At 47.7% G+C, this 15,106-nt stretch overlaps 2 protein-coding genes across 2 annotated transcripts; both read left to right on the top strand.

The window, feature by feature from the left end:
* The first annotated feature begins 1,854 nt into the window (after positions 1 to 1,854).
* LOC121301538 (BRISC and BRCA1-A complex member 1-like) lies at positions 1,855 to 6,587 on the top strand. The gene is made up of 9 exons (XM_041231026.1): positions 1,855 to 1,964; positions 2,706 to 3,057; positions 3,450 to 3,508; positions 3,834 to 3,954; positions 4,067 to 4,145; positions 4,619 to 4,643; positions 4,947 to 5,076; positions 5,358 to 5,444; positions 5,897 to 6,587. The coding sequence occupies exons 2-9, from the start codon at positions 2,722 to 2,724 to the stop codon at positions 6,095 to 6,097; spliced, it is 1,038 nt and encodes a 345-aa protein (XP_041086960.1). The 5' UTR covers positions 1,855 to 1,964; positions 2,706 to 2,721; the 3' UTR covers positions 6,098 to 6,587.
* Positions 6,588 to 7,356: 769 nt separating this feature from the next.
* ankle1 (ankyrin repeat and LEM domain containing 1) lies at positions 7,357 to 14,930 on the top strand. Its single transcript, XM_041231025.1, has 10 exons — positions 7,357 to 7,414; positions 8,013 to 8,148; positions 8,862 to 9,014; positions 9,497 to 9,602; positions 9,709 to 9,835; positions 9,954 to 12,806; positions 13,174 to 13,336; positions 13,525 to 13,687; positions 14,005 to 14,137; positions 14,360 to 14,930. The coding sequence occupies exons 2-10, from the start codon at positions 8,042 to 8,044 to the stop codon at positions 14,530 to 14,532; spliced, it is 3,978 nt and encodes a 1,325-aa protein (XP_041086959.1). The 5' UTR covers positions 7,357 to 7,414; positions 8,013 to 8,041; the 3' UTR covers positions 14,533 to 14,930.
* The last annotated feature ends 176 nt before the right edge of the window (positions 14,931 to 15,106 follow it).

Genomic DNA, 15,106 nt, shown 5'->3' with positions numbered 1-15,106 from the left:
CTAATGGGTCTGCTGATTCTTGGGCTCTGAATTGATTTTCAGAAGCCGTTAAATTGGCAGGGTTCTCAATAAATCCATTCATTAGCGTGCCGATTTCAGAAGCTGTCCTTCCCTCGCGTTTACAATTGAATACCAATCAATGTCAATTAGCTTCCACAGTGTTAATTAGTGTCTCAAAAGCTCTGATCCGAGGGCTCTGACATTTTCACCCGGAACGTGCAGGGGACAGCTCTGGCCCTTCTGCAGTTAATGGAGCTTTCCAGGGCGTCCAGTAACCTCTGCGCCTCCATCCACAGCTCAGTGCTGTCACCTAGAGGAACACAGAGGAATGACACAGCTAGCAATGTGATATACTGTAGGAACGGAATAGCCCTCAGCATAGCACTGACACCTAGAGGAATATAGAGGAAAGACACAGTCACCGCCTTGTGGAATACACTGGAACTAAACTGCACCAATGTAGTGTACAGAGCTCAGCGCTGCCCTCTAGAGGAGCACACTGAAAAGACACAGCGAGTCGTTTCTTCAACGCGCTAGTTTCACCGGAATGGAATTCATGTAAGCTGTAAGCTTGTTTACCTTGTCCTGGAGTCATTGTGCTGCTCTGTGGTTCTTCTAGCGGGCTACACTGAGGCTCTGAACACTGGGCATCTCTTTAAGGGGGACTGCATCAGCCTCTTTGTCACTGCAGCGCAGAGCAATGAATTTGGAAACAAGAACCAATGCGAAAAACAAGAAAAAGCCATTTAAAATACAATCCCTAGGCGTCTCTACATTTCCTGTAGTTTGCCATTCTACGCCATTCTAGGGACACAAGCTTCCTAAATATTGTGAAATACTTTAAAAGCTACCACACAAATAAAACTGGTGCTAGCTTTCTTACTGTTGCAATGAGGTGCACAAAATGGGGTTTCAAATTTACTGACAGGTTGGATCCACCAAATGGTCAGTTTCCTTCTCGTGATACTGGAGTCGCTCTCAAATGTATTTGAATGCCTGCTCAATTCCTGTGCACCTGTAGGGGTTAAAAAGTGACTCCTTTTCGTTTTGTGATAACGGATCAACGCTTATGGATCCTTGAAATGTATTGCTCAGTAGTTTGGCTACAGTTTTCATAAAATCAACAGGTGCTTTTCTCCTTTCCAAAAAGTAAGAGTAAATTAAAGCAACAGCTAAAAAATAAATCTGGCTCAGCTTGAAGGGTTACCCTAGCTTGTGGCCTCTCGCTTGCCTCATCCGAGACAGCCTCCAGATCAGTCTGGCCCTTCTCCCCACCTGCGTCTGCAGTCCATGGGGGGACCCTGGATGGCAGACTCCCAGAGCCTGCGGTTCTGCTGTTTGTCTTTGAGGAGTTTGTTCCAGCAGTCTCTCTGCGTGCTCTAGGAATTCTACCCCAGTAGCGTCTAGGCTCTGCCCCAGTGCTAGTGTGAGTCCAGTGAAGGTTCAGTTGAGAAGCCACAGTGTACCTTGGGTGGCTCTGGTCAAATAATTCCAAGCTGTGTGCTGTGTGCCATCAGTCCTCCCTACACCACCCCCTCATAACAGAGGGATTCCTGCCGGATATAGCTGACCACACCCCCCCTTCCTACGAGCAGCACAAACACATAGACACATGCATGCATGTACCCAGGACCTGCTGCACACACACACACACCCTCTGCTGGTAAATATTATACACACTTAAGTTTAAAGAACATTCTAGAACGAAAAACCAGGGGGTTATTAATTCTGAAGTTGACCTGCGTTTCAACTTTTACATTTGCAACCAAACATCAACTCCCGGTATACGACATTTAGAGAACTACAATTCCCAGAATCCCTCACAAGCTTCCTGTTGGGGTTTTTTTTTTTTTTCTGTTCCCCCGTTAAAGAAGATGGCGGTCTGCATGGAATAGAAGTATTTCACTTTTTTTCTGGACAAGTTTCTGCATTTCCTCAGTTGTTCTTGTTGGCATATTAAACGCGTGAGTGAGTTTGTGCTAGTTTAATATCCTGTGTGATAGTGCAATGTTGAAAAGGCGTTTGAGCTCTGTTCACAATTGGTCAAACCTGTGTGTGTCCGTATAGTGCGCACAGGTGAGAGAGTGATGCTGAAACCGAAGCACGGTAATAACTATCGCCACTTGTGTTGATGATTAAAGAACGAATAAAGCGGCTGCAGTTACTGTACAGATGTGTTGTACCTCGCTGTCCAGATGTATGGCTTTGTTAGTGTTGTAACCCCGCTGTCTAGTACAGTACAGACAGTAAATTTGACAGCAGTAGAGGCTTACCTGGTACTTACATGCATTGGGAATATGCGTCCTACACTGTCCTGGTGAAGATGAGAGACAGGTTGTCACCTTATTCGCAACAGCCAATTTACAAAAATGAATTATGTAAAATTGTGGCGTGCATCCGAATTGACCCAATTCCGTGGGGTTTGCCCTCCAGCTGCCAAATTTTGGGGGCAGGGATATTTCACTAATGGAAACAATGGACTCCTGTTGCATAGCAGTTTCAGTCATTCCGGGTTTTAATATGAGCTTGATTAGCCCCAGTGTGTACAGGTAACACGCTCAGGTGTGTCTTATTAAACTCAGAGTAAAACCAGGAATCAAACTACTATGCAATGGGGGCCTTATTTCCATACCTGCAAATTAAATGCTCACAGAAAATCGGGAAACGTAAACGGTCCCCTTTTTGTGGTCTCGGTTCCCCCTCAGAGGTTGTGGTTCAGCAATGGAGGTCCCGGAGCCTGGGCCAGCGGATGGGGCAGAGCGGTTGGTGGAGTTGAGACCACGGACCCGCTCCAACCCGGAGGGGGCAGAGGACCGGAGGAACAGCAACCCCCAGACCAGTGTGGGCAGCAGGAGCGAGGGAGAGGGGGAGGCAGCCAGGAGCGACAGCCCTCCCAGCTCAACCAGCAGCACTGCGGCCACCACTACCGCCACCGTCACCACCACCAGCACCAAAGACCGGGCCAAAACAGTGCCACCACCCTCTGTGACCACTGCTGCCTCCCCAGCCACAGAGTACCAGCTGCGCACGCCCAGGGTCAACTGTCCAGAGAAAGTGGTAGGTGACAGTTAAAGCAGAATTGTTGACTGAAATTACAATTACAATTACAATTACAATGCTTGTTTAATCTGTTACAGTTGTGCTGCAGTAATTCCAATTATAATTGCAATCAAGTTTTAAAGTAACAGAATAAATATCTATATATATATATATCAGACTCGCTGTAGTGAATAAGGGAAGCACATCTTTTGAATACTTCCATCAGTCACAGGAGCGCTCTGCTTCCCTAATAAGGATTTTTCTCGTTTCTCTCAGCTAAAGCTGAAGCCTAGCATGGCTACTTGTTTCATTATAATCGTATACTGTAGCAAAGGACAACGCTACACGTCCAGGGAATATAATTGGTTCACGCTGGTATTGATGTGTTTGATCTTGGCTTTCTTTTCTAGATAATCTGCCTTGACCTGTCGGAGGAGATGTCCCTGCAGAAGCTGGAGTCCTTCAATGGGTAGGGAAGGCGGTTACAACACAACCCAGAATATTAACACAGACGCCTGTGATCCGTGTTACGCATTAGGGACTGGCCAGTGGCGTGTAACTAGTGAGTGGATCTTGTGTAGACATCTCAGAACAACTGTATTTTGTATTATACATCTTTTTAAATTGTTCAGGTATTACAATTTAAATTAGTATTTCAGACAGGGACACACACTTTGGCTTTTGGTTATGTGTTGAGAACCGTTCATCCAAATAAGGTTCGACTCTCGATTGGTTGGTAACCCTCAGCCACACCAGATCTAGCATGTTGTATTTTTCCGGCACCTGGTTTTCAGGTCAAAAACAAATGCGCTGAACGTCTCCCAGAAGATGATCGAGATGTTCGTCAGGACGAAGCACAAGATTGACAAGCGTCACGAGTTTGCGCTGGTGGTGGTCAACGACGACGCCCTGTGGGTGAGTCTGGCAGAAAGAGAAAGGGCAAATTTATTTGATCTACAGCCTTGCCTTGGAGCCTTCAAGTTCGAAGAGCATGTTAAACTCTGGTCCTTCTCTATCCCCTTCACAGCTGTCTGGTTTCACGTCTGACCCCCGGGAGCTGTGCAGCTGCCTCTACGACCTGGAAACAAATGTCTGCGAGTCTTTCAGTATCCTTTGAAACACAGAGGCCACCACAAGGAAGACTGGCTCAGCTGACTCAGGAACAGATCAGTGCAAACATTGATGCCGCATCTGGATATTTCACTGATGTTAACAGTATAGTTGGCACAATTTTAAAGATACAAAACAGAATCAAATCTCATTATCAAGATTATCATTTAATGTTATCAGTTAACTTTATTATTTATTTGGCAGGTGCCTTTATCCCAGGTGTTACAGGGCAGTACAGGGTTATAATGCAACATCAATATTTAAATACAGTTTAGTTTACAGAAACTGCAAATTATACTAGTGGAATATGTAATAAGATGCCAAAAGTGTGCTGGTTGCTGAGGATTCAGTATTAATATTGTCATTAGTATTAATAGAGCATCACACTTTGACATGCTTTTAATAGTCAACCAATGTTTTAATCATTAAAAGGATTCCTGCTCATTTTCCCTTAACACTCTGTCTCCAGATCTTGAAGACCTTTTAAATCTAATGTAAGTTTTTAAATTAATATAAACCAATAAACCAGTATAAACCATTATCTTCTTGCAAGGTCTGTAGGTCTGTGTTATTATGGATACTTGTTGAGTTGCTAGATATCGCAGACTGTGGATAGAAATACGGATTCTTACTACAAGAAAATAAAACACCCAACATATTAAATCATGTAGTGTTTCTTTAAGCAGGAGGTGCACTCCCCAACAATACAAGATCAAGTCATGCAACACAACGGTTTGTTACCCAAAGTGGCAACACCATACCAAGGTTAACCCTGACCTGTGCCCCTGTCCCTACAGCCGCCAGAAGATAGAACTGCCTCAGACAGAGAACATCCAGACAATCCCCCCCCCATACGTGGTGCGGACCCTGCTCATCTACGGTCGGCACACTGGACAGCCGCAGTTCAACCCCTCCGACGCCATCAGCGTGAGTGCACGTCACATCAGCTCTAATCACGAGGCAGTCCCAGTCCCCTATCCCAAACCACTGAGCTACACCGCTTCCCTCGCAATCTCTCGCCTCTTCCCACTAGCCCACACTGCCCGGCATGACAATCTTGATTCAGCCTGAAAAATGTACCGATCGTCAGTCCCTAAGCTGATGATAGAGAAGTGGTTTTTGTCATGCACTCGTTTGTTACGGTGAGCCTTAGTGTTGCAAGATCCATCTTGACTCTCTCTCTCTCTCCTGGTTTGTCTCCCCTACAGAAGATGCTGCAGTCTCCCTACTTCTTCTTCGACGTGGTTTACCTTCACAATGGAGCCGAGGAGCAGGGCGAGGAGAGCAGCTGGAAGGTGCTTTCTTAGCTCTGAATTTCTGTTTGTTCCAGTGACTCTTTGAAGCTAAGCAGGAGGCATTTGTTTTGAAAATGCAGTTACAATTTAATAACTTTGAGACTTAATCAAAGTGCTCCACTGGTGCAAATCCATAATGATGCTGGTGGAAAACTCTGGAAGTGGGGGTCGTTTTGATAAAGGGGTTTTACTGAACCACATCTTGCTATTTACCAGAAACATTAAGGTCATGTGCCAGAATAACAAGTTAAACCCATAGGGGTGTAAAGCTGAGGGAACGGTTAGCCACTATGTGGTTTGGCACTTGGTTTCAGGAGACTTGGTTTCACACCACCGGAGGCTTGGGCAATGATACAGGAGAGTTGCCTCAAACTAGGTCTCCTGGAACCAGGATTCATGCAAAAGTGGCTTTGTGTTGCCTCAGCTTAATGGGCTTTGCTCTTGGCCTGCAGGATGTCTACACCTCGTTCTGTAACCTGGACTCAAAGGGGATTTGCTACCGGTTCGAGGTGTCTCTGTGTGGGCCGGCCGTCGAGCTGCACAACTGCATGGCCAAGCTGCTGTCCCACCCCTTACAGAGGCCCTTCCAGAGCCACGCCTCCTACAGCCTGCTGGAAGGGGAGGAGTCCCAAGAGATCGAGGCCACTGTCTAGGAGGGAGAGGGGAAAGGGAGTGTGGACAGTGACGGTTCTTCCACTGCCCCACCTGTATTGATTGCTGGAGGGGGAGGGGCAAATATAGGTCAACATGGTGGGGGCAGAGTCTGACCGTCAGAAGTCACGCCCCCTGTTGACTGCGAAAGGAGGAAGAGTCAGATGCTACCAACTTCTACAGCCGATAGAAATGACTGCAGCTGTGAGACAGCTCCCTCCCATCTGTGTGTATGCAGTATGCCTTGTCAGCAGAATCTTTGTATTAGTGAGTGTATATAGCCACTGTGTATAGTTTGCGCAGACTGAAAGCTCCTTATTTGAAATGTACAGTGCTGTATGCCAGCACAGTGAACGCACACACACTGGAATTGCAGATTTCTGCAAGAGGTTTTAAGAAATGCCCCTGAAGTGAGGCACAGGGTGATGTCAGGTGATGTTAAATAACACATTTTAAAGTTGTGTGAGATTTGAATCGGCAAATCATATCTAAAAATGCTTTTTTTTTTTTTTTTTTTTTTTCGGTTTTTGGAAGCTCGAGACAACAGATTGTCTAGCCAGATGTCTCTATCAAGACAGATTATTCTATCAGATCACTAGTACCCTGATATGGGACTTTAGAATCTATTGAAAAACTTTTCTAGTCGGACGAACCCCACCCCCCCTACCCTCAGATTAAGTCTTTCTAGTGTCAGATTTACAAACCCTGTTTCTCCCGAGTTGGCTCAACTGTATTTTGTATAATTGTCAACTTCATTCTAAATAAACAGATGCACTGGAGAAAGCTGAGTTTGTATTTGTATTGAGTATATATATAACAAATATATATATATATATATATATATATATATATATATATATATATATATATATGTGTGTGTGTGTGTGTGTGTGTGTGGTATACTAATAGTAATAATAATAATAATAATAATGCAATAAAATGAAATGTACAAATAAGCATAACCATGAATTTAACAAAGGTATACCATTATATTTGAAGGTAAACACGTAAGCAAAATTCAGCCATTAGTAGTTGGGGGTTATAAAATATTAACACTCCCGGATTAGGCGATCGTAAACAAAAGCAACGTCGCATCCAATCCTCGGTGACCCGCGTTTGATTTAACAAGCGCGGCAGACCGACCGATTCGCAGCCTGGACTGCCCGTCTTTCGGGATTGGTTCCCGTCGGGGGGGGGACTTGCTTGTGTTGACCCAGCAAGCGTCACGGATAGGCGGTCTGCAGCTGCTGGAAATCAGGGCGGGAGCGGAGCGCAGCGGATGGGTGAATTTTAGCTGGCAGCAAGGACGTCGCTTACAGGTTTGTAGATTTAAAGTTGCAATTTCTATATACTTTGATAGGTGAAATGGTAGCTGTGTCAGTCCAGAGAAGAGGCGAGGCGATACCTTTTACTGGGCTAATTAAACTATTATTAGACTTATTATTAGGTCTGAGAAGAAAAGGAGAGATGGATGTACACATTCAAAGGTGGCGTCAGAACTTCAAATACAAATTTAATAGTGTAAGGAAAAAAAGTCTGTGTCCAAATGAACCGGACGTGTGGCCATGCAATAAACAATAACAAAGACAAAATAAATGCATTATATGAATAACATGTAAATAAGCAAAACTGTTTCACAGTATGTACTAATAACAATACAAAGACAATTCTGCGTGGAATATGCCCGTGTCAGCGTCACTGATGCCTCGTTGACAGCAGCATGGAGATAAGCAATACGAGTTGTTTGTGTCTGCGATTAACCCAAACACGTGTGCTGGTGATCCAAAATAAATAAACACGTGTATTCCCTAATGGCTGGGTCGATCGTGAGAAGAGAATGTCACGCCACCATGCAGCAGGAGGGTAGCCAGTCTGCCATGTCGAATCAAAACGCTGTGTTGTTGTTGGTTCGTCCAGAGTACCCCGAGACTGAGGCACAGACCAGGATGCGAACTCCGGAGCGCTGGGAGCAGAAGAAAGAATTTGCCATGAATGTTAACCGCAGGAATCTGGCGCTGCAGCTGTGCAAGGCCGTGTGCGATGGGGACCCCAGGTGAGTGTTAGGAGGGAAGCAGTGCGTGCAAATTATTATTTACAACTGATGCTACTGTGTTGCAAAATTATATTCAACAGTGTTCTGTTATCAGCTTTCTTGCACGTTCATATCTATTTTAAAATGCTACTGTATTGCAAAATGATATTCAATACTCTTCTGCTGTTCTCATCGTTATTGCATATATATATATATATATATATATATATATATATATATATATATATATAGTTTATTTACAATGCTACTGTATTTCATAATGATATTTAATAATTTGCTGTTATTTTAGTATGTTGAAAATGCACACAGGCTTTGCAGGAATTGCATTCATACACAGCTCAACTAAACAACAGTAATTACAGAGTTTACAATATGTATTGATCTGTTTATAATAGTATTAACAGAATACTCAAGTTCACTGTGTTTTATTTAAGTCATTTTTGGTGCAACAGTGCCACAAGATGACCACTGTGTAAGTACAGTGCAGTGACTTTTCTATTTCCTCTGTAACCCTAATGAATCATGCATGGTGTGCAAGTCTGGGCATGTTCTACTAGGCTGCTTTAGTGGAGATACGGCCTCAGTGTCAGTCGACTGTAAAGAATACGATTGTATCTCCGAGTCCATTTCTAGGTCCGTGGGTATTGCTGGGGTTGTGTATTTCGGTTGGTAAACCACTGGTTTGAATTAACCTGTGATCTCTCTTTGTGCAGGCAGGTGGAGGTGCTGCTCAAGCGGGGCGCAGACCCAAACCTTGTGTCCCCCAAGGGGGTCGCAGCCGTGCACCTTGCTGCAGGGAAGGAGACAGAGAAGAGGATTTGCTGCCTCAGTCTCCTCCTGCAGCACCAGGCTGACCCCAACGTTAGGTGGGACGCCCAGCATCAGTTCCCCTAACCCAACATACTCTAATGCAACAGGAGAGAAAGTGCTGTAGTGTGCTGTTCTCTTATACAGCTGTACTCTGCGTTTTATGTAGAGCGAGAGCTAGTGGCTTTGCCAGGGCCACATCCTCTCAGAAATGTACAGAGGATGGGTTTGGTAGAGAGTTCAAAAGTCATGTTGTCACGTGATTTGAAAGGAACACGGAAGGCTGTTCAGTCCCGGCACTTTCGGTTCTCCAGACAAGGTTGTAACGCTTTTTGCAAAAAGCAGATCTTTGTATAATAACCCATTACTGAACCAGAATGAGCAAGAAAGAGAAAAAAACATTAAAATGAGATTTGAAGCTGCTTTGAGAAGGGGTGTGGAACGGACAGGATTGTTGTAGATGCTGTACGTCAGGCAGGCTGTCGTTGAAGGAGCTGTTTCTAGCACGCAAGCGTTGTTGATTTTGCTCTGTTTGCTTCAGGTCTGTAGATGACCTGACCCCTCTGCACATTGCTGCCCTATGGGGTTGCTACCAGAACCTTCACCTGCTGCTACAGAATGGAGGAGACCCCAGCCTAGTGGACCAGGTGAGCTGAGCTGTGTGTTTCGAGAGCAGTGCTGTGGATCACTTCGCTGCTGGCTGGTTGGTCAACGGCACCTTGCTAAACTGACTACTGTCCTGTTCCTCCGCAGGAAGGGAACACGGCAGCTGATTTAGCGATCCAGCAGGAAAACCGGAAGTGTGCCCAGATCCTACAGGAGTATCTCTCCTACAGCCAGCTGGAGTCGGAGCAGGAAGACTCTCCCAGATGCCAGTTCTGTAAGGAATAAGCTTGCATGCTTATTAAGTTTTTATGGTGTTTTTTTTCGTAGCGTAACATACTGCGTGGTTCCTTGTGAAGGCTCTGGTGATCAGTGCTCTTTGTTTTTTCCGGCAGCGTTTTATCGGAGCTGCGATGGAGACGGCTCATTCTTTCATGAGCTTGTAGAGGACGGTGTCCTGGACGACAGCAGCGAGTCAGTCCTTGGTGACTGTCCCCTCAGCAGCACCCGGAGATCCCTGCAAGATTCGGACCACTTGGATCTGTCCACCATCAGTGCCAGAAACAGCTGGGGAGGCAGGGGCAGTCTGTCAGGACAGCCCATCCAGCAGTGGAGACGGGGCTCAGACCAGGGTGGCGGCGTGGCTTCGGTGTTGTCCAGCACTCGTGTTTCAACCTCGGGCAGAACGGATAGCCAGGCTGTCCGCTTGCTTCTTCCTGTGCTTCAGGAAGATGTCGCCTTGTCCGATTCCCATTTCCAACCAGGAGCCACAGATCGAGGCAGCGTGGAACCTCTCCACGAGAATGCGGGTGGGGTGTCTGCTGTCAGAGCCCCTCCCCCTGCTAGACGGAAGAGCGTGAGTTTCAGAGAAGTGGATGAGTATTTCCCAGCCTGCCGCACAGAGTCGCCCGTGTATCCCGGCTCTGAAAAGGACCAGACCGATTCCTCGGTGGACACCACTGTTGACTTCTCCACGTACTCTGATTTCATGGATTCCGAGCGCATGGTGACCATCAAGAAGTTTCAAGGCTTGGATGTCACGTCTCCGGATCACGTATTTGTTTTCTGCCAGCAGGACAACTCGACCTCTCCCAGCTTGGATAAGACAGTGGTGGAACAGTATTTCCCAGAGGAGGAGGAGGAAGAAGAAGAAGAAGTAGCAGTAGTAGTGAAGGTTCAGCAGGCTGCAGATAGGGGGCCCCCCATCCAGGCGCTAACTCGGGGCAGCAGTAGCAGTAGCAGTCAGTACAGCAGCTGTGAAAGTGAGTACTATCATAGTGTAATGGACACTTCCCTCCAGCACAGAGCTGCTTCAGCAGAGGAAGCGGTGGAGGGGAGTTTGGCGAACGGAAGAAATTCTCCTCTGCCTCTCGCTCCTGGTGTTCAGCAGGGCAGCAGTGCGCCAGGCTGCTCTGTGATGGTCACAAGCCCTAATCCACGGAGCAACCTTCGCTTCTCCCAGGCAGGAGACGGGGAAGCCAAGAACAGGTCCCCGTCGACTGGGGGAGCAGCCACAAGAGGAGAGGGCTCCTCCCAGGAGGAGGAGTCTAAAAGGGATTCCCCCTGTGTCAGGGGGGTCAGCCAGGCATCCCTCAGCCCTTCCCAGGCAACGGTCCCGGTTCAGAGGTGTGTGGCCCCTCCAAGTCTGGGCTCCGAGGAGGCCGGTTTCAGGGAGATGCTGAGGAACCTGATGTTGTCCACCAAAGTTCCCCAGCCTCTTCCTGCTGCTGACTGGCCAACTGAGACACGGGAAGACACAGGAGGAGAGGAGACCCTTCCACATATGGTCTCCATCAGCTCGTGTGCCTCCAGTACAGCCAGCCTGCGAGGTGGCAGCGATCATCAGCTGGTGAAAGAGAGCCTCATCTCCTCAAAGTCTTCCTCTGGGAACAGAGCGACCCCTATAGGAGTGGAGGTTGCAGAGCAGAACTCTCCTCCGCGGTCGCTGACCCCCTCCTCCTTTGTCACGGGGAGGTCCAAGACCCGACAGTCCCGCTGCTTGCTCAGAACCAGCAGCATCAACAGCAGCACGGCCTCGTCCTCCTGCGCCTCGCTGTTTGAGGAGACACTCCCCACTCCCGTTCGCCTCCGTCGCCGTGAACGCAGCCCCCCTGGAGACCACCGGGGGACCCCTCTCCAGGAGAACCACAATGGAGAGGAAACGGAATCTGAAACGGGCAGACTCGGGACTTCTGGAGAGGCATCTAGCACAGGATTATGGTCTAGAGGCTGGGAAGGGAGTGAGGGGGCTGGAGCCAGCCAGGCTGACACGGTTCTGATCGGTGGGCCTGGATACAGCCAGGCTAGCACTGTGATGATTGAACGGAATCCGTACACCGAAGGGAATCGATACAGTGCTGTGATTGGCACAGAGAATAGAGGCAGTCTGGTCGCCACAGTGGTCCTTGAAGAGTCTGCCCGTGGGGAGGACGTAAATGATGTCTTTCATCCCAAGGGTCTGTTTCAAGAAGATGAGGTGACGCTGCCTAACGGAGACGGTACAGACGTCACGGGGTTCCTGACGGATGATTGCTCGAGCACCAGTGGGGAAGGGATCAAGATCGCTCCACAAGAAGCTCCCCAGTGTCCCCCTGCCACCGACCGCAGTGCCCAGCGGGATGAAAGCTGGATGACTGAAGATGGAGAGAATACTCGACTTGACTTTGCTGCCAGGGATAATCCAAGCCCCCTTTACCCTCCAGGCCCCTCCAGTTCTTCAGACAACGGGAGGGAGCGTTGCGCTGCGCCAGCTGCCCTGCCCGGTTCCCGAGTCTCCTCCAGGTGCGGCTCAAGGTACAGCATTAGCCGGCTGTCTGGAGCCCCCCAGGGCCTGCACAAGTTTGAGGCTAACCTCTCGTTCACACCTGGTGGCCGGCCCCTGATCATGGGCGTGGCCGAGCCCGTGGAGTTCCTGTACACAGACGAGGAGGGCCACGCCCTGATAGAATGCCACGTGCCTCCCACCGCCAACACCTCCATGTGTTCGGACACCTCTGCGAGCGAGGAGACGGTCTTGTACGACTGGAGGTCCTTCCACGTCAGTCCGAGGAAAGAGAAGGAGAACCGCTCCCCCGACAGAGAGATCTCCCCCCAGATCCGCAGGCTGAAGGACGGAGAGCTGAGGCAGAGACTCCAGGAGCTGGGGGAGGAACCCGGACCTATAAACAGCATGACCCGGCCCATCTACCTGCGACGGCTCTCCCGTCTGGAGCAGGAGCACCGCGGGAAGGACACCAAGCACAACCCAGGTGAGACTGGAGCCTTGTGATCCACTCGCATGTGTTGTTATATTTCTTTTTGCTCCTAGTGGCAAATATTTCTTGGTTTTAAGAAGTTTACAAGAAATCTTAGCACCTACTCTTAACTTTTTTGTGTTAGTTTTAATTTTAAAAATTTGCTCATGACAAAAGTTTCTTTTTCTCTTTTCATCTTTTGTAACTTTCATACTGATTTATAGTTTAATAAAAAAAAATTAAAAGGTATGTCCTGATTTCTCGGTATAATAGTACAGTTGATATATAAAAATATAAAAATATATATATGTATATGTTTCAAAATTAAACCGCTGATGTCAGTACCATGCTTGTGCCTGCACTGCCCCTTGCCCCTGTCTAGGGTACAGTCAGGAGCTGGCTGCCTGCCTGAGCACTTTCACACTGCCCGACTGCCAGGCAGACATGATGACGCTGTGCCACCAGTTCGACCAGCCCGACCTGAGCAGAAAATGGCGAGAAGGGGTGGTGAAGTCCAGCTTCAACTACCTGCTGCTGGACCCCAGGTGAGTGAGTCAGAGCTACCTGCTGCTGGACCCCGGTGAGTGAGATGGATACAGTTCATTTATGGTTTTAAACTTGTCAGAGCTGCACAGTGTGCAGATCAGCATTGAGCTTAAAACATGGTTTCACTGCTCCATTAAAAAAAAAAGAGAGAGAGATTTTAATATGGTGCTCTCCTACCCCTCCCCAGGGTGACAAAGAACCTGCCTTTCCGTTCCTCTACCATAAGCCCCGCGGAGCGCTTCGAGACGTTCGTCCGCGCTGTCTTCTACGTGGGCAAGGGCAAGCGATCCCGGCCCTATAGCCACCTGTATGAGGCACTGGAGTACTACAAAGGAGACAAGACCAGCAAGGTTAGTGAAGGGAGAACGATAGGAGGGGGGATCACTTAATGGTGGGGGTCAGTTAAGAGCATCCAGGAGACCGCACTAGAACCCCTGATCCATGAACCAAGTGGAAGAGGAGAAAGGGTCCCTGTCGAGGTGGGAAGTTCCAAACTTAGTTCACGTCAAATTGATCAAATAATGTGATCAATGTAGTTAATGGAGAGCTTTAATTGAAATGAAAACGGCCCTCGAGGACTGGAGTTTTGACCCCCACCCCCCTGTGTTTCGAAAGTTTTATTTTGAATGCAGCATTCCTGAGTTTTCTTGCTTCTGTTTGTGTTTAGAAGCTTTGCTCCAAGGTGCAGCACATTCTGCAGGTGTGGGCTGCCGGCCAGGGGGTGATCTCTCTGCACTGCTTCCAGAATGTCATCCCTGTGGAGGCTTATACCCGCGAGGCCTGCATGGTAGACGCCATAGGTGAGGGGGGATTGTGGGATAGAGGGGTACAGGGCAAGGGGTGGGCAGCAGGAACAAAGCAATTTAATGTCTTGGGTATTCAGGCCAATTTTAAGGATTGTAATGTTAGCATTTCTTTTTTCTCTAAGGAAGCAGAGCAATCCTACTGCTATACTTTTCTTTGTGTTCTCCCACCCCCCCTCCCCTACTTCGTTTTGACCGTACACCTTTTTGTTTTTATAGGGTTGAAGATGCTGACCAATCAGAAGAAAGGAGATTATTATGGGGTGGTGGCGACCTGGCCAATGAAACGGCGGCGTCTGTTGGGCGTGCATCTGCTCCACAGCGCCATGCACATCTTTCTGGCGGAGGGGGAGAGGCAGCTGCGGCCGACAGACATCCGCGCGGGGCAGTGAAATAGTTTGATCTTCTGCTGCTTGAACCCGGGCAGCTACGCGGAAGCACAGCAGTGAGACAGTGCCACGATGACTGAGCCACCTCGAGCACTACACTACAGCCCAGCAGTTTGAATAACTTTGACCCTGGCACCTTGTAGTAGGACTTCTGGGTTGCACAGTAAACTGAGCAGGATATCCTGGTTGGACAGAGCATTACAGAAAATGATAATCTAGTTGACTTGCTGAAACCGTTCCTGGCTGTTAGACTGCATTTGTGATTTGACTTGGTCAGACGTTTCTAAATAAACTACAGAGAATTTTGTAATTGCACTGAATGCAGAGGCGCTGGCCCAATGTTTTGCATCACCCTATAGCATGAAATAGCTTTGCTTTGAGTGAAACCTGCTGAATAATGTTACGTTAACGTATTGGATTGCATACCGCTTTGTAGTTTTCTGTCTGCTGACACAAATTGAAAAATCTAACATGAAATACTGTGCTACTATTATGGCTTCAGGTAGACTTTTTTATTACACAATGTTAAGTAAAATATCAAAATTATGTTATTTTTTGTTTTATTATTATGTCTCAA

Source organism: Polyodon spathula, chromosome 27, assembly GCF_017654505.1.
Source record: "Polyodon spathula isolate WHYD16114869_AA chromosome 27, ASM1765450v1, whole genome shotgun sequence".
Classification (NCBI taxonomy): Eukaryota; Metazoa; Chordata; class Actinopteri; order Acipenseriformes; family Polyodontidae; genus Polyodon; species Polyodon spathula.
Note: the sequence above shows the minus strand (reverse complement) of the source record. Positions and strands in the feature narration are given on the sequence as shown.

Excerpts from the sequence above, each read along its gene's own strand:
- LOC121301538 (XM_041231026.1), top strand. The coding sequence starts at position 2,722 with ATGGAGGTCCCGGAGCCTGGGCCAGCGGATGGGGCAGAGCGGTTGGTG. Across the intron at positions 4,146-4,618 it reads AAATGTCTGCGAGTCTTTCA|ATCTTGAAGACCTTTTAAAT; the intron begins GTATCCTTTGAA and ends CTCTGTCTCCAG. Across the intron at positions 5,077-5,357 it reads ACCCCTCCGACGCCATCAGC|AAGATGCTGCAGTCTCCCTA; the intron begins GTGAGTGCACGT and ends TCTCCCCTACAG.
- ankle1 (XM_041231025.1), top strand. The coding sequence starts at position 8,042 with ATGCGAACTCCGGAGCGCTGGGAGCAGAAGAAAGAATTTGCCATGAAT. Across the intron at positions 9,015-9,496 it reads CAGGCTGACCCCAACGTTAG|GTCTGTAGATGACCTGACCC; the intron begins GTGGGACGCCCA and ends TGTTTGCTTCAG. Across the intron at positions 13,688-14,004 it reads AAGGAGACAAGACCAGCAAG|AAGCTTTGCTCCAAGGTGCA; the intron begins GTTAGTGAAGGG and ends GTTTGTGTTTAG.